The sequence below is a fragment of the Oncorhynchus masou genome, unplaced genomic scaffold, assembly GCF_036934945.1.
Source record: "Oncorhynchus masou masou isolate Uvic2021 unplaced genomic scaffold, UVic_Omas_1.1 unplaced_scaffold_1995, whole genome shotgun sequence".
NCBI classification, from domain to species: Eukaryota; Metazoa; Chordata; class Actinopteri; order Salmoniformes; family Salmonidae; genus Oncorhynchus; species Oncorhynchus masou.
In genome coordinates, this window is record NW_027008486.1 from 34,159 (window position 1) to 54,308 (window position 20,150).

The 20,150-nt window shown below is 41.6% G+C and overlaps 1 protein-coding gene across 1 annotated transcript; it reads left to right on the forward strand.

The window, feature by feature from the left end:
• The first annotated feature begins 4,544 nt into the window (after positions 1-4,544).
• On the forward strand, positions 4,545-16,704 carry LOC135532713 (gastrula zinc finger protein XlCGF17.1-like). The gene is made up of 2 exons (XM_064960179.1): positions 4,545-5,116; positions 13,761-16,704. The coding sequence occupies exons 1-2, from the start codon at positions 4,780-4,782 to the stop codon at positions 14,561-14,563; spliced, it is 1,140 nt and encodes a 379-aa protein (XP_064816251.1). The 5' UTR covers positions 4,545-4,779; the 3' UTR covers positions 14,564-16,704.
• Positions 16,705-20,150: the final 3,446 nt, after the last annotated feature.

Here is a 20,150-nt window from a genome sequence, read left to right on the forward strand (position 1 = left end):
ACAGTATAGACCAAGTCTGTTCATTATATACATGATGTATTGTTACACCATGTAGGAACAGTATAGACCAAGTCTGTTCATTATATACATCTACATGATGTATTGTTACACCATGTAGGAACAGTATAGACCAAGTCTGTTCATTATATACATGATGTATTGTTACACCATGTAGGAGCAGTATAGACCAAGTCTGTTCATTATATACATCTACATGATGTATTGTTACACCATGTAGGAGCAGTATAGACCAAGTCTGTTCATTATATACATCTACATGATGTATTGTTACACCATGTAGGAACAGTATAGACCAAGTCTGTTCATTATATACATCTACATGATGTATTGTTACACCATGTAGGAGCAGTATAGACCAAGTCTGTTCATTATATACATCTACATGATGTATTGTTACACCATGTAGGAGCAGTATAGACCAAGTCTGTTCATTATATACATCTACATGATGTATTGTTACACCATGTAGGAGCAGTATAGACCAAGTCTGTTCATTATATACATCTACATGATGTATTGTTACACCATGTAGGAACATTATAGACCTAGTCTGTTCATTATATACATCTACATGATGTTTTGTTACACCATGTAGGAGCAGTATAGACCAAGTCTGTTCATTATATACATCTACATGATGTATTGTTACACCATGTAGGAGCAGTATAGACCAAGTCTGTTCATTATATACGTCTACATGATGTATTGTTACACCATGTAGGAACAGTATAGACCAAGTCTGTTCATTATATACATGATGTATTGTTACACCATGTAGGAGCAGTATAGACCAAGTCTGTTCATTATATACATCTACATGATGTTTTGTTACACCATGTAGGAGCAGTATAGACCAAGTCTGTTCATTATATACATCTACATGATGTATTGTTACACCATGTAGGAGCAGTATAGACCAAGTTTGTTCATTATATACATCTACATGATGTATTGTTACACCATGTAGGAGCAGTATAGACCAAGTTTGTTCATTATATACATCTACATGATGTATTGTTACACCATGTAGGAGCAGTATAGACCAAGTCTGTTCATTATATACATCTACATGATGTATTGTTACACCATGTAGGAGCAGTATAGACCAAGTCTGTTCATTATATACATCTACATGATGTATTGTTACACCATGTAGGAGCAGTATAGACCTAGTCTGTTCATTATATACATCTACATGATGTATTGTTACACCATGTAGGAACAGTATAGACCTAGTCAGTTCATTATATACATCTACATGATGTATTGTTACACCATGTAGGAGCAGTATAGACCAAGTCTGTTCATTATATACATCTACATGATGTATTGTTACACCATGTAGGAACAGTATAGACCTAGTCTGTTCATTATATACATCTACATGATGTATTGTTACACCATGTAGGAGCAGTATAGACCAAGTCTGTTCATTATATACATGATGTATTGTTACACCATGTAGGAGCAGTATAGACCAAGTCTGTTCATTATATACATCTACATGATGTATTGTTACACCATGTAGGAGCAGTATAGACCAAGTCTGTTCATTATATACATCTACATGATGTATTGTTACACCATGTAGGAGCAGTATAGACCAAGTCTGTTCATTATATACATGATGTATTGTTACACCATGTAGGAACAGTATAGACCAAGTCTGTTCATTATATACATCTACATGATGTATTGTTACACCATGTAGGAGCAGTATAGACCAAGTCTGTTCATTATATACATCTACATGATGTATTGTTACACCATGTAGGAACAGTATAGACCTAGTCTGTTCATTATATACATCTACATGATGTATTGTTACACCATGTAGGAGCAGTATAGACCAAGTCTGTTCATTATATACATGATGTATTGTTACACCATGTAGGAGCAGTATAGACCAAGTCTGTTCATTATATACATCTACATGATGTATTGTTACACCATGTAGGAGCAGTATAGACCAAGTCTGTTCATTATATACATCTACATGATGTATTATTACACCATGTAGGAGCAGTATAGACCTAGTCTGTTCATTATATACATGATGTATTGTTACACCATGTAGGAACAGTATAGACCAAGTCTGTTCATTATATACATCTACATGATGTATTGTTACACCATGTAGGAACAGTATAGACCAAGTCTGTTCATTATATACATGATGTATTGTTACACCATGTAGGAACAGTATAGACCAAGTCTGTTCATTATATACATCTACATGATGTATTGTTACACCATGTAGGAACAGTATAGACCAAGTCTGTTCATTATATACATGATGTATTGTTACACCATGTAGGAGCAGTATAGACCAAGTCTGTTCATTATATACATCTACATGATGTATTGTTACACCATGTAGGAGCAGTATAGACCAAGTCTGTTCATTATATACATCTACATGATGTATTGTTACACCATGTAGGAGCAGTATAGACCAAGTCTGTTCATTATATACATCTACATGATGTATTGTTACACCATGTAGGAACATTATAGACCTAGTCTGTTCATTATATACATCTACATGATGTTTTGTTACACCATGTAGGAGCAGTATAGACCAAGTCTGTTCATTATATACATCTACATGATGTATTGTTACACCATGTAGGAGCAGTATAGACCAAGTCTGTTCATTATATACATCTACATGATGTATTGTTACACCATGTAGGAACAGTATAGACCAAGTCTGTTCATTATATACATGATGTATTGTTACACCATGTAGGAGCAGTATAGACCAAGTCTGTTCATTATATACATCTACATGATGTTTTGTTACACCATGTAGGAGCAGTATAGACCAAGTCTGTTCATTATATACATCTACATGATGTATTGTTACACCATGTAGGAGCAGTATAGACCAAGTCTGTTCATTATATACATCTACATGATGTATTGTTACACCATGTAGGAGCAGTATAGACCAAGTCTGTTCATTATATACATCTACATGATGTATTGTTACACCATGTAGGAGCAGTATAGACCAAGTCTGTTCATTATATACATCTACATGATGTATTGTTACACCATGTAGGAGCAGTATAGACCAAGTCTGTTCATTATATACATCTACATGATGTATTGTTACACCATGTAGGAGCAGTATAGACCTAGTCTGTTCATTATATACATCTACATGATGTATTGTTACACCATGTAGGAACAGTATAGACCTAGTCAGTTCATTATATACATCTACATGATGTTTTGTTACACCATGTAGGAGCAGTATAGACCAAGTCTGTTCATTATATACATGATGTATTGTTACACCATGTAGGAACAGTATAGACCAAGTCTGTTCATTATATACATCTACATGATGTATTGTTACACCATGTAGGAACAGTATAGACCAAGTCTGTTCATTATATACATGATGTATTGTTACACCATGTAGGAGCAGTATAGACCAAGTCTGTTCATTATATACATCTACATGATGTATTGTTACACCATGTAGGAACAGTATAGACCAAGTCTGTTCATTATATACATGATGTATTGTTACACCATGTAGGAACAGTATAGACCAAGTCTGTTCATTATATACATCTACATGATGTATTGTTACACCATGTAGGAACAGTATAGACCAAGTCTGTTCATTATATACATGATGTATTGTTACACCATGTAGGAACAGTATAGACCAAGTCTGTTCATTATATACATGATGTATTGTTACACCATGTAGGAACAGTATAGACCAAGTCTGTTCATTATATACATCTACATGATGTATTGTTACACCATGTAGGAACAGTATAGACCAAGTCTGTTCATTATATACATCTACATGATGTATTGTTACACCATGTAGGAGCAGTATAGACCAAGTCTGTTCATTATATACATCTACATGATGTATTGTTACACCATGTAGGAGCAGTATAGACCAAGTCTGTTCATTATATACATCTACATGATGTATTGTTACACCATGTAGGAGCAGTATAGACCAAGTCTGTTCATTATATACATCTACATGATGTATTGTTACACCATGTAGGAGCAGTATAGACCAAGTCTGTTCATTATATACATCTACATGATGTATTGTTACACCATGTAGGAGCAGTATAGACCAAGTCTGTTCATTATATACATGATGTATTGTTACACCATGTAGGAACAGTATAGACCTAGTCTGTTCATTATATACATCTACATTATGTATTGTTACACCATGTAGGAGCAGTATAGACCTACAGTAAGCTAGCTACTTATTTAGATTTAGTTTGACTTAATGAAACTGCCTTTAATGTGCTGTAGTAATCATGTTTTATTTGCACTAATCAATCAACACATTCAGGTCTTTGTATGTCTCAATATAATAGTATTATTTAATTAAATCCATTTAAAATAACCTTTGTCTGAAAATAAAATATGATCCTCAACTGCGTTTCCCCTCCAGTCAGCAGGCGGCGATGTGGATCTTTCAGGCGCCGCTGCCAGCGTGACGTATAATCTAGTGGACGGTTCTTCAGAAACAGCTCGTCAACCACCTCGGTATTTTGCTAGACTACATAGCCGAAAGATTCAAGCTATTTATACGCTTTCGGTGTATATTAGCTGATGTGTTTTAGACACACCTTTGTTGTATCTACTTGTTAACCTATTTAATTTAATATTACGTTATTTTGTATTAGTCAGCTATAGTAGTTGGCTGGTTAAGTTAGCACTAGCCTAGTCGCTAATGATAGCTAGATAACATCCCCGACCATGAGCTCCCTAAACTACTCCCCTCCTGTTAAAGAAGAGGAGATCTGCTGGACGGAGAAAGAAGCTCTGGGGCTGAACATTGTGGTGAAAGAGGAGAAGGAAGAGGATGTCACAGTTAAAAAAGAAGTAGATGGTGAGTCTGTTACACTGAAAGAAGAAGAGAAAGACTTTTCAGTGAAAGAAGAGGAAGATGCGTTCATAGTGAAAGAGGAGGAGGATGTTAAAGTAAAAGAAGAGGACGGGAAAGAGGATGTAGTTTTTGGAGTGAAGAAGGAAGGGGAGATTACTGTCACATTGAAAGATGAAGAGGTGGAGATAGGAGATCTGATTAACACCAGTAAGTACTGTCTTCAATTTGTTTTTAACTTTGGATATTCGGAGTTGGCTCGTCAATACCTTTTCAACGGAGGGCCCTGGGATGATGACTGATATGTCGAAAATCAGAGACTTAGAGAGCAAGCACCCCTTGTTTTTCCATTCCGTTTCCAAAAAGTGACTTAACATATATATTTGAGAAGGGTCTATCTGCAGACTGGGGGGCACGGCATGTAGTGATTTTCATGTAGCGATGTTTTACTACACACCGGGGCCCCCAATAGTGCCATGTGAGAGTTGGGTTGGCTACACCAAAGATTATGGATATACTGACAAGATGTCTCTCTGCCCTAACAAGGGGAGTCATTGTCCACAAAGCGGCACTGTGGGTTCTCTAGCTTCCACCTATCCCTTCTTTGGATTGGTGGATACATCTTATTATTGTAATATATTATTTATATTCTGTGAGGGTTGTTGACATCAACCGCCTGTATTCAATGGAGAGAGATGCTAAGTTACTAGCATGAATATGCATAGCGATCTGGAGACAACTCCTATAGTGCTTTTTATCAAAGTTGTCGGTATGTCACATAACAACTTAATCATTACAAAACTTCTGTTAAATCAAGTAATCCTCACGTAGAAAATAAGCCATTCATTTTGTTGTTGACCAAATTCGACTCTTTCCACATTGGGTTGATCATTGTTTCCACTTGGATACAACCTACTGTAGCCTACTGGCTTGGCCTAGATAGATACAACCTACTAACCTACTGGCATGACCTAGAGAGATACAACCTACTGTAGCCTACTGGCATGACCTAGAGAGATACAACCTACTGTAGCCTAATGGCATGACCTAGAGAGATACAACCTACTGTAGCCTACTGGCATGACCTAGAGAGTTACAACCTACTGTAGCCTACTGGCTTGGCCTAGAGAGATACAACCTACTGTAGACTACTGGCATGACCTAGAGAGATACAACCTACTGTAGCCTACTGGCATGGCCTAGAGAGTTTCAACCTACTGTAGCCTACTGGCATGACCTAGAGAGATACAACCTACTGTAGCCTACTGGCATGACCTAGAGAGATACAACCTACTGTAGCCTACTGGCATGACCTAGAGAGATACAACCTACTGTAGCCTACTGGCATGGCCTAGAGTGTTACAACCTACTGTAGCCTAATGGCATGGCCTAGAGAGTTACAACCTACTGTAGCCTACTGGCATGGCCTAGAGGGTTACAACCTACTGTAGCCTACTGGCATGACCTAGAGAGATACAACCTACTGTAGCCTACTGGCTTGGCCTAGAGAGATACAACCTACTGTAGCCTACTGGCATGACCTAGAGAGTTACAACCTACTGTAACCTACTGGCATGACCTAGAGGGTTACAACCTACTGTAACCTACTGGCATGACCTAGAGTGTTACAACCTACTGTAGCCTACTGGCATGACCTAGAGAGATACAACCTACTGGCATAGCCTACTGGCATGGCCTATAGAGTTACAACCTACTGTAGCCTACTGGCATGACCTAGAGTTACAACCTACTGTAGCCTACTGGCATGACCTGGAGAGTTACAACCTACTGGCATGGCCTAGAGAGTTACAACCTACTGGCATGGCCTAGAGAGTTACAACCTACTGTAGCCTACTGGCATGGCCTAGAGAGTTACAACCTACTGTAGCCTACTGGCATGGCCTAGAGAGATACAACCTACTGTAACCTACTGGCATTGCCTAGAGAGTTACAACCTACTGTAGCCTACTGGCATGGCCTAGAGGGTTACAACCTACTGTAGCCTACTGGCATGACCTAGAGAGATACAACCTACTGTAGCCTACTGGCTTGGCCTAGAGAGATACAACCTACTGTAGCCTACAGGCATGACCTAGAGAGTTACAACCTACTGTAACCTACTGGCATGACCTAGAGAGATACAACCTACTGTAGCCTACTGGCATGGCCTAGAGAGTTACAACCTACTGTAGCCTACTGGCTTGGCCTAGAGAGATACAACCTACTGTAGCCTACTGGCATAGCCTAGAGAGTTACAACCTACTGTAGTCTACTGGCATGACCTGGAGAGTTACAACCTACTGGCATGACCTGGAGAGTTACAACCTACTGGCATGACCTAGAGAGATACAACCTACTGTAGCCTACTGGCTTGGCCTAGAGAGATACAACCTACTGTAGCCTACTGGCTTGGCCTAGAGAGATACAACCTACTGTAGCCTACTGGCATGGCCTAGAGAGATACAACCTACTGTAGCCTACTGGCATGACCTAGAGAGATACAACCTACTGTAGCCTACTGGCATGGCCTAGAGAGTTACAACCTACTGTAGCCTACTGGCATGACCTAGAGTTACAACCTACTGTAGCCTACTGGCATGGCCTAGAGAGTTACAACCTACTGTAGCCTACTGGCATGGCCTAGAGAGATACAACCTACTGGCATGGCCTAGAGAGTTACAACCTACTGTAGCCTACTGGCATGGCCTAGAGAGTTACAACCTACTGTAGCCTACTGGCATGACCTAGAGAGATACAACCTACTGTAGCCTACTGGCTTGGCCTAGAGTGTTACAACCTACTGTAGCCTACTGGCATGGCCTAGAGAGATACAACCTACTGTAGCCTACTGGCATGGCCTAGAGAGTTACAATCTACTGTAGCCTACTGGCATGGCCTAGAGTGTTACAACCTACTGGCATGGCCTAGAGAGTTACAACCTACTGGCATGGCCTAGAGAGTTACAACCTACTGTAGCCTACTGGCATGGCCTAGAGAGTTACAACCTACTGTAGCCTACTGGCATGACCTAGAGAGATACAACCTACTGTAGCCTACTGGCTTGGCCTAGAGTGTTACAACCTACTGTAGCCTACTGGCATGGCCTAGAGAGATACAACCTACTGTAGCCTACTGGCATGGCCTAGAGAGTTACAATCTACTGTAGCCTACTGGCATGGCCTAGAGTGTTACAACCTACTGTAGCCTAATGGCATGGCCTAGAGAGTTACAACCTACTGTAGCCTACTGGCATGGCCTAGAGAGATACAACCTACTGTAACCTACTGGCATGGCCTAGAGAGTTACAACCTACTGTAGCCTACTGGCATGGCCTAGAGGGTTACAACCTACTGTAGCCTACTGGCATTACCTAGAGAGATACAACCTACTGTAGCCTACTGGCTTGGCCTAGAGAGATACAACCTACTGTAGCCTACTGGCATGACCTAGAGAGTTACAACCTACTGTAACCTACTGGCATGACCTAGAGTGTTACAACCTACTGTAGCCTACTGGCATGACCTAGAGAGATACAACCTACTGTAGCCTACTGGCATGGCCTAGAGAGATACAACCTACTGTAGCCTACTGGCATGACCTAGAGAGATACAACCTACTGTAGCCTACTGGCATGGCCTAGAGTTACAACCTACTGTAGCCTACTGGCATGGCCTAGAGAGTTACAACCTACTGTAGCCTACTGGCATGGCCTAGAGAGTTACAACCTACTGTAGCCTACTGGCATGACCTAGAGAGTTACAACCTACTGGCATGACCTGGAGAGTTACAACCTACTGGCATGGCCTAGACAGTTACAACCTACTGGCATGGCCTAGAGAGTTACAACCTACTGTAGCCTACTGGCATGGCCTAGAGAGATACAACCTACTGTAGCCTACTGGCATGACCTAGAGAGATACAACCTACTGTAGCCTACTGGCATGACCTAGAGAGATACAACCTACTGTAGCCTACTGGCATGACCTAGAGAGATACAACCTACTGTAGCATACTGGCATGACCTAGAGAGATACAACCTACTGTAGCCTACTGGCATGACCTAGAGAGATACAACCTACTGTAGCCTACTGGCATGACCTAGAGAGTTACAACCTACTGGCATGGCCTAGAGAGTTACAACCTACTGGCATGGCCTAGAGAGTTACAACCTACTGTAGCCTACTGGCATGGCCTAGAGAGTTACAACCTACTGTAGCCTACTGGCATGACCTAGAGAGATACAACCTACTGTAGCCTACTGGCTTGGCCTAGAGTGTTACAACCTACTGTAGCCTACTGGCATGGCCTAGAGAGATACAACCTACTGTAGCCTACTGGCATGGCCTAGAGAGTTACAATCTACTGTAGCCTACTGGCATGGCCTAGAGTGTTACAACCAACTGTAGCCTAATGGCATGGCCTAGAGAGTTACAACCTACTGTAGCCTACTGGCATGGCCTAGAGAGATACAACCTACTGTAACCTACTGGCATGGCCTAGAGAGTTACAACCTACTGTAGCCTACTGGCATGGCCTAGAGGGTTACAACCTACTGTAGCCTACTGGCATGACCTAGAGAGATACAACCTACTGTAGCCTACTGGCTTGGCCTAGAGAGATACAACCTACTGTAGCCTACTGGCATGACCTAGAGAGTTACAACCTACTGTAACCTACTGGCATGACCTAGAGTGTTACAACCTACTGTAGCCTACTGGCATGACCTAGAGAGATACAACCTACTGTAGCCTACTGGCATGGCCAAGAGAGATACAACCTACTGTAGCCTACTGGCATGACCTAGAGAGATACAACCTACTGTAGCCTACTGGCATGGCCTAGAGTTACAACCTACTGTAGCCTACTGGCATGGCCTAGAGAGTTACAACCTACTGTAGCCTACTGGCATGGCCTAGAGAGTTACAACCTACTGTAGCCTACTGGCATGACCTAGAGAGTTACAACCTACTGGCATGACCTGGAGAGTTACAACCTACTGGCATGGCCTAGACAGTTACAACCTACTGGCATGGCCTAGAGAGTTACAACCTACTGTAGCCTACTGGCATGGCCTAGAGAGATACAACCTACTGTAGCCTACTGGCATGACCTAGAGAGATACAACCTACTGTAGCCTACTGGCATGACCTAGAGAGATACAACCTACTGTAGCCTACTGGCATGGCCTAGAGAGATACAACCTACTGTAACCTACTGGCATGACCTAGAGGGTTACAACCTACTGTAACCTACTGGCATGACATAGAGTGTTACAACCTACTGTAGCCTACTGGCATGGCCTAGAGAGTTACAACCTACTGTAGCCTACTGGCATGGCCTAGAGAGATACAACCTACTGTAGCCTACTGGCATGACCTAGAGAGATACAACCTACTGTAGCCTACTGGCATGACCTAGAGAGATACAACCTACTGTAGCCTACTGGCATGGCCTAGAGAGATACAACCTACTGTAACCTACTGGCATGACCTAGAGGGTTACAACCTACTGTAACCTACTGGCATGACATAGAGTGTTACAACCTACTGTAGCCTACTGGCATGGCCTAGAGAGATACAACCTACTGTAGCCTACTGGCATGACCTAGAGAGTTACAACCTACTGGCATGACCTGGAGAGTTACAACCTACTGGCATGGCCTAGACAGTTACAACCTACTGGCATGGCCTAGAGAGTTACAACCTACTGTAGCCTACTGGCATGGCCTAGAGAGATACAACCTACTGTAGCCTACTGGCATGACCTAGAGAGATACAACCTACTGTAGCCTACTGGCATGACCTAGAGAGATACAACCTACTGTAGCCTACTGGCATGGCCTAGAGAGATACAACCTACTGTAACCTACTGGCATGACCTAGAGGGTTACAACCTACTGTAACCTACTGGCATGACATAGAGTGTTACAACCTACTGTAGCCTACTGGCATGGCCTAGAGAGTTACAACCTACTGTAGCCTACTGGCATGGCCTAGAGAGATACAACCTACTGTAGCCTACTGGCATGACCTAGAGAGATACAACCTACTGTAGCCTACTGGCATGACCTAGAGAGATACAACCTACTGTAGCCTACTGGCATGGCCTAGAGAGATACAACCTACTGTAACCTACTGGCATGACCTAGAGGGTTACAACCTACTGTAACCTACTGGCATGACATAGAGTGTTACAACCTACTGTAGCCTACTGGCATGGCCTAGAGAGATACAACCTACTGTAGCCTACTGGCATGACCTAGAGAGATACAACCTACTGTAGCCTACTGGCATGGCCTAGAGAGTTACAACCTACTGTAGCCTACTGGCATGACCTAGAGTTACAACCTACTGTAGCCTACTGGCATGACCTGGAGAGTTACAACCTACTGGCATGACCTGGAGAGTTACAACCTACTGGCATGGCCTAGAGAGTTACAACCTACTGGCTTGGCCTAGAGAGTTACAACCTACTGTAGCCTACTGGCATGGCCTAGAGAGATACAACCTACTGTAACCTACTGGCATTGCCTAGAGAGTTACAACCTACTGTAGCCTACTGGCATGGCCTAGAGGGTTACAACCTACTGTAGCCTACTGGCATGACCTAGAGAGATACAACCTACTGTAGCCTACTGGCTTGGCCTAGAGAGATACAACCTACTGTAGCCTACTGGCATGGCCTAGAGAGATACAACCTACTGTAGCCTACTGGCATGACCTAGAGAGATACAACCTACTGTAGCCTACTGGCATGGCCTAGAGTTACAACCTACTGTAGCCTACTGGCATGGCCTAGAGAGTTACAACCTACTGTAGCCTACTGGCATGGCCTAGAGAGATACAACCTACTGTAGCCTACTGGCATGACCTAGAGAGATACAACCTACTGTAGCCTACTGGCATGGCCTATAGAGTTACAACCTACTGTAGCCTACTGGCATGACCTAGAGTTACAACCTACTGTAGCCTACTGGCATGACCTGGAGAGTTACAACCTACTGGCATGGCCTAGAGAGTTACAACCTACTGGCATGGCCTAGATAGTTACAACCTACTGTAGCCTACTGGCATGGCCTAGAGAGTTACAACCTACTGTAGCCTACTGGCATGGCCTAGAGAGATACAACCTACTGTAACCTACTGGCATTGCCTAGAGAGTTACAACCTACTGTAGCCTACTGGCATGGCCTAGAGAGATACAACCTACTGTAGCCTACTGGCATGACCTAGAGAGATACAACCTACTGTAGCCTACTGGCATGACCTAGAGAGATACAACCTACTGTAGCCTACTGGCATGGCCTAGAGGGTTACAAGTCCTACAGAAATGCAAGCATTTCTAAACCTTTTTTCTCGCTTTTATGGGGTATTGTGATGTCATTATGAGGTATTGTCTGAAGATTTTAAAAAATATATTCCGTAAATCGGAATGGGAGTCGGTTGAAGCCTGGATAAAAGCATCGTTTGGCATAAGCCATTTCCAAGTGAAATTATTTTGATTGATTAACAAAATGTGTCAAAAGGAAGGGGTCCTAATGCACTGTATGTTCTAGGGTGTCCCAGATAACAAAAACAGATGGGTCTTATGAAAAGTTATGGGTCCTACAGTAGGTCTATGTTGTTGTTAGGTGAAGTTATGGGTCCTACAGTAGGTCTATGTTGTTGTTAGGTGAAGTTATGGGTCCTACAGTAGGTCTATGTTATCGTTAGGTGAAGTTATGGGTCCTACAGTAGGTCTATGTTATTGTTATGGGTCCTACAGTAGGTCTGTGTTATTGTTAGGTGAAGTTATGGGTCCTACAGTCGGTCTATGTTGTTGTTAGGTGAAGTTATGGCTGATGTTTAAAGCTAGCCAAAGAGCATTTTGCTGGTTAATTCTTTTTTAAGTATTTAGCAGTTGATTTGCGACAGTAACACACACATACTAACCAGGACATTCAAGCGAGCCTTACAATTATAATCCAAAAGTAATGTGAAATACACTCATACGCAACCTGTAAATGGAGGCTATTTTTGCTGTCAGCCTATGAGAACTCCGGTGGTGAATTACACACAGAGATTAAAATTAGTTTCCTTGAGTAGCACTCCTGATCTTGCACTGATGCGCTGTAATATTCAGAATACATTGTGAAAATAAAATCTTTGCTCACCATTTTTGCTCCATGCAAATATACTACATCCATAACTATCGGTTTCCTCATTACCAGATATACTACATCCATAACTAGCGGTTTCCTCATTACCAGATATACTACATCCATAACTAGCGGTTTCCTCATTACCAGATATACTACATCCATAACTAGCGGTTTCCTCATTACCAGATATACTACATCCATAACTAGTGGTTTCCTCATTACCAGATATACTACATCCATAACTAGCGGTTTCCTCATTACCAGATATACTACATCCATAACTAGCGGTTTCCTCATTACCAGATATACTACATCCATAACTAGCGGTTTCCTCATTACCAGATATACTACATCCATAACTAGCGGTTTCCTCATTAGCATGTAGGTATTAATTAAATTATGTGTGCATTGCCCTCGTGATGCAATTTATGCAAACACAGAAAGGGGCCTGTATTGGAGACCAATAGTTGTCTGGCACACTGCTTAGGATTTCAACAACTTTAATAACTTATTTCTAGTTACTACTAATGTGAAAACAAGACTAAATATAACTATTGTTGCTATCTTGACTGTCTTAATTGTCAAATCATTTAACACGTCAATTGTTGTACAACTTCACAACTGCTCTGGGCATCACCTTTTTCCACAAAATAAACAGTGGATTTCTGATGTTTTGGGCCTTTTACCATCTGTCTGACGTTGTCATTCACACAGGAGAGAGATGTGACCATCGTGGATCCTCTGGGGACCCTCAACAACCTCATGATGCTGACGAGGCAGAGAAGAGTCTCTCCAGATCAGAACTCCTCCAGAAACACCAGCAGAGACCCACCGGGAAGATATCTAACTGCTGCTCTGATTGTGGGTTATATTTCTCAATACCAAATTCACTAAAGGAACACCTGAGAATACACATTGGAGGGAAATCTCACTGCTGCTCTGACTGTGGGAAGATATTCAACTCTTCATCAGACCTTAAAATGCATCAACGAATTCACACAGGAGAGAAATCTTATAGCTGTGATCAATGTGGGAAGAGATATACTACATCTAGCAATCTAACTATACACCAGAGAACACACAAAGGAGATAAACAATATAGCTGTGATCAATGTGGGAAGAGTTTTGGTGCATATCAATGTCTGACTAGACACCAGAGAACACACACAGGAGAGAAACCTTATAGCTGTGATCAATGTGGGAAGAGTTTTGGTGCAAATCAATGTCTGACTTTACACCAGAGAACACACACAGGAGAGAAACCTTATAGTTGTACTCAATGTGGGAAGAGTTTTTCAAGATCTAGCTGTCTAACAAAACACCAGAGAACACACACAGGAGAGAAACCTCATAGCTGTAATCAATGTGTGAAGAGTTTCTCTACATCTAGCTATCTAAAGATACACCAGAGAACACACACAGGAGAGAAACCTTATAGCTGTTATCAATGTAGGAAGAGATACTATGATAAATGGTCTCTGATTAGACATCAGAAAATACATGGATTTGTTTCATGATATCAATGAAATAATGTCACAATGTAGAATGTTTAAACATTGTAAATCAAATCAAATTTATTTATATAGACAGCTGATATCTCAAAGTGCTGTACAGAAACCCAGCCTAAAACCCCAAACAGCAAGCAATGCAGGTGTAGAAGCACGGTGGTTAGGAAAAACTCCCTAGAAAGGCCAAAACCTAGGAAGAAACCTAGAGAGGAACCAGGCTATGTGGGGTGGCCAGTTCTCTTCTGGCTGTGCCAGGTGGAGATTATAACAGACATGGCCAAGATGTTCAAATGTTCATAAATGACCAGCATGGTCGAATAATTATAAGGCAGAACAGTTGAAACTGGAGCAGCAGCACGGCCAGGTGGACTGGGGACAGCAAGGAGTCATCATGTCAGGTAGTCCTGGGGCATGGCCAAAATGTTCATAAATGACCAGCATGGTCGAATAATAATAAGGCAGAACAGTTGAAACTGGAGCAGCAGCACGGCCAGGTGGACTGGGGACAGCAAGGAGTCATCATGTCAGGTAGTCCTGGGGCATGGTCCTAGGGCTCAGGTCCTCCGAGAGAGAAAAGGAGAGAATTAGAGAACGCACACTTAGATTCACACAGGACACCGAATTGGACAGGAGAAGTACTCCAGATATAACAAACTGACCCCAGCCCCCCGACACATAAATTACTGCAGCATAAATACTGGAGTATTTAGTAGGAGTATTTTAATAATGTCACAATGTAGAATGTTTAAACATTGTAGTAGGAGTATTTTAATAATGTCACAATGTAGAATGTTTAAACATTGTAGTAGGAGTATTTTAATGTCATAATGTAGAAGCCTAAATGTTTCCCCCTGTTCTATTGATTTCAGCTCTGGATATGGATATATATTAGCCTCAGGGGAAAATCCAGGCTCTGTATTGAAACAATACTATTTATGAGATTTAACAAAAAGAGCTGTGTTACACTTACCACGTTGGTGACCCACTTCAATCATAATGCAACACTTCAAAATGTAGCTAGCTGTTTGTTTTCTTCAAGTTGTCCTCGAACCAGGGATGTACACATTATTCCCATATTCTGTGTAGTTTTTGAGCTGTTCGTTTTAACAGGACGTGCAACCTCATCTCCCTCCTCTCGGCACAATTGATTTCAACGTGATATCGATGAGTTATGACAAATAAGTGTTGTGTTCCTTTGTTTAGCGACCCCTACATTTAAATGCATCACTGTTGCCCTGCTTTTAGAATATCAGGGTTCATTCTCAGATGTGCCAACCAAAATGTACTAGAGCATGACATTGGGGACTGGGCCCCGATCGAACAACATGACTATCTAGTGAACCCTGAAAAGAGAGAGAAGCTCCGCAGTGAGGTGGAAAGTTATTACGGATATTTCATTAGTTTCCTCTTGAAATCAGACATGTCTGTGGTAAGGACAACTTGGTTGCTGATTGTTTCAAGGGTGGGAAGTCAAAAATATTTGTGTTTTGCATTTAACCAGTGCGTTACCATGGATCACAATTTATCTTGACATGTTTTTCCGTGTTGTAAATGAGTTTTATCTCTTATTCTTTTCTGTATTTTGTTGAAACTGCACTGTTGGTGAGGGGGTCAAAAAGTAAGCATTTCACTGTTGTATTCAGCGCATGTGATATGATTTGAGTTTATTTTGGGGTTCCTTCCAAGGGGACGAGAGTTCTAGAAGCTTGTGAGTTTTAGGAAAAAAGAGAAAAGATATGATTGTATATTATTATTTAGAAATGCATGTTTTTTTCTTGTTTTTAATTGTTGACAGCCAGTAGACACCATGTTTATATTGATGAAAGTAAAGCATTGTAGTTGATTATAATGTGAAATGGAAGTCGTTTTCTTGTCAGTTGTTCAACTGAAATGTGTCTTCGGCACACTGATTGGTGTCACCTCGTTAGTCAGTATGTGTTACACCTGTGCTGGCTTGTCCATCTCGTTAGTGGGAAGGTGTTTCACCTGAGCTGGTCCAGGTTCTATTTAAAAGTGTCTGGCCCAGTGCTCCAGTTGTCTTGATAGATGTGGATGTTCAGTTGTTTTTTTTCATTGTTTTTCCTGTGAAGCCATTGTGTTGCGTCCATGTCTGAAATGTGCTGTATAAATAAAGCTTGATTTGATTTGAACATATTGTAAAACAAATTAGCCCAGTGACTGACCAATCAACAGACTCTTGGTCTCTCTTAGTATGAAAATCAGTATAAATCCCACTTTTCCAGCCAGCTGAAGGCATGGTGGAGTGGTAAACACCACCCCTGGCTCTACCAGGGGCTTGAGGTGGTCTCCCACAGCTCTGCTTATGTCATGTTCTGTGGGCTTGCCATTCCATTTTTTGACTGCCCCTGCAACACAGAAAGAAACACATTTAGTCATATTATATAAAACACTCAAAGTTATGGATATGGAGCATCTACAGCTTCAGTTACACCTGTCACCTAAATGTGACTTCTGTCATCTGATCACTCCAAGCTGCATTAGGTCTGGATGCAAAAAAGTCACAATGTGCTGCATTAGGTTTAGATCTGCCAGGATGGGCATTGTGTTCGGAATTTGAGTTTTGCCACCGAATATGCATAAGCAATGTAAGAGATGGGGTGAATGAGTGGGGAAAAGTATATTTGACACAAATTACCTATATAATATCAAAGAACAAATGTGCGTGCCTGAGGGGAAATCAACTTTCATACAGCCAAAAGGGGTGAGAAATTACATCAATATCAGTGGACAATTTGCACTAATGTAAATAAACATGGATGATGGAACATATTCCCTTCTGCTTACGTGATGAACCGCTAAGGGGACATAAATATTTACCATCTAAACCATGTGTGACCTCTCACCTCTCTGGCTGTAGAAGTGTTCTTCCTAACCAGTCCCTCAACAGCTCTGTGACTGAGCTCCACCCTCACTAGGTCTTCAGAGGGGAGGAAGGCTGAGGAGGGATGGAAGGATGAATGGATCAGTCAGTCAAAGTGTAGAGCTGCTGTCTGACACAATCACTATTTTAGTAGTTCATTAAAGTCAATAAGGCTTTATGACTGCTGAATACCAACTATCAATCACTTAGATCATGTATTTTCAGGTAGAGATACATCCTTGGGACATCCCTAGCCCATTGAAGTTGACATTTAAAATGGTAATGTTTTAGGATACCAGATGTCCCAAGGATCCCTGATTGCATTGACCATTGTGCATTCTTCAGTCTCTTTTACATAGCAGGTGTAAAATAAACAGACAAGACGCGCAATGGATTATTAGTATTGCAGTTTAAAAAATAGCATCTAATTATCTAATTAATTATATGTGGGAACTCCTTCAAGATTGTTGGAAAATCATTCCTCATGAAGCTGGTTGAGAGAATGCCAGGAGTGTGCGAAGCTGTCATCAAGGCAAAGGGTGGCTACTTTGAAGAATATAAAATATATTTTGATTTGTTTAACACTTTTGTTGGTTACTTCAGGATTCCATATGAGTTATTTCATAGTTTTGAGGTCTTCACTATTATTCTACAATGTAGAAAATAGTAAAAAATACAATAAAGAAAAACCCTTAAATGAGTACGTTTGTCCAAACCTTTGACTGGTACTGTATACACTACTCGTACAACGCTGTGTACTACTCCCTTTCACAGAACAGCACAAACTGGCTATAACCAGAATAGAAAGAGGAGTGGGAGGCCCCAGTGCACAACTGAGTAAGAGGACAAGTACATAAGAGTACATAAGAGTGTCTAATTTGAGAAACATAGACCTCAACTGGCAGCTTCATTAAATCGTACCCGCAAAACACCAGTCTCAATGTCAACAGTGAAGAGGCGACTCCGGGATGCTGGCCTTCTAGGCAGAGTTGCAAAGAAAAATACACTTCTCAGACTGGACAAAAAAAGAAAAGATGAAGATGGGCCAAAGAACACAGACACTGGACAAACTCTGCTGTTCCATAAGGTGTTTTTTAAATCTAATTTTACTGCTGGCATCAGTTACTTGATGTGGAAAAGAGTTCCATGTAGTCATGGCTCTATGTAGTACTATGTGCCTCCCATAGTCCATGTGTAAAGGGTGTTGAAGGATAATTCCAGTACAGTACATGTGTAGAGGGATAACTCCAGTACAGTACATGTGTAGAGGGATAACTCCAGTATAGTACATGTGTAGAGGGATAACTCCAGTATAGTACATGTGTAGAGGGATAACTCCAGTACAGTACATGTGTAGAGGGATAATTCCAGTACAGTACATGTGTAGAGGGATAACTCCAGTATAGTACATGTGTAGAGGGATAACTCCAGTATAGTACATGTGTAGAGGGATAACTCCAGTACAGTACATGTGTAGAGGGATAACTCCAGTACAGTACATGTGTAGAGGGATAACTCCAGTATAGTACATGTGTAGAGGGATAACTCCAGTACAGTACATGTGTAGAGGGATAACTCCAGTACAATACATGTGTAGAGGGATAATTCTAGTACAGTACATGTGTAGAGGGATAACTACAGTACAGTACATGTGTAGAGGGATAACTCCAGTACAGTACATGTGTAGAGGGATAAGTACAGTACATGTGTAGAGGGATAACTCCAGTACAGTACATGTGTTGAAGGATAACTCCAGTACAGTACATGTGTAGAGGTATAACTCCAGTACAGTACATGTGTAGAGGGATAATTCCAGTACAGTACATGTGTAGAGGGATAACTCCAGTATAGTACATGTGTAGAGGGATAACTTCAGTACAGTACATGTGTAGAGGGATAACTCCAGTACAGTACATGTGTAGAGGGATAACTCCAGTACAGTACATGTGTAGAGGGATAATTCCAGTACAGTACATGTGTAGAGGGATAACTCCAGTACAGTACATGTGTAGAGGGATAACTCCAGTACAGTACATGTGTAGAGGGATAATTCCAGTACAGTACATGTGTAGAGGGATAACTCCAGTACAGTACATGTGTAGAGGGATAACTCCAGTACAGTACATGTGTAGAGGGATAATTCCATTCCCATCATTTATACTCCCTGACCTTACTTGGCAGGAACTAATGGAGATCCATAATAAACCCCAGGAAGAGTAGCTGCTGCCTTGGCAGGAACTAATGGGGATCCATAATAAACCCCAGGAAGAGTAGCTGCTGCCTTGGCAGGAACTAATGGGGATCCATAATAAACCCCAGGAAGAGTAGTTGCTGCCTTGGCAAGAACTGATGGGGATCCATAATAAACCCCAGGAAGAGTAGTTGCTGCCTTGGCAAGAACTGATGGGGATCCATAATAAACCCCAGGAAGAGTAGCTGCTGCCTTGGCAGGAACTAATGGGGATCCATAATAAACCCCAGGAAGAGTAGCTGCTGCCTTGGCAAGAACTGATGGGGATCCATAATAAACCCCAGGAAGAGTAGCTGCTGCCTTGGTAGGAACTAATGGGGATACATAATAAATACAAATACTTGTATCAATATTTGTGTCTCTTTACTCTTGGATTCTAAAATGCTAATTAGCATCAAAGTAGATGACATGCAGACTACAAATCCCTGCAAGCTCCTTCATGTCATCTTTCACAGAACAGTTCA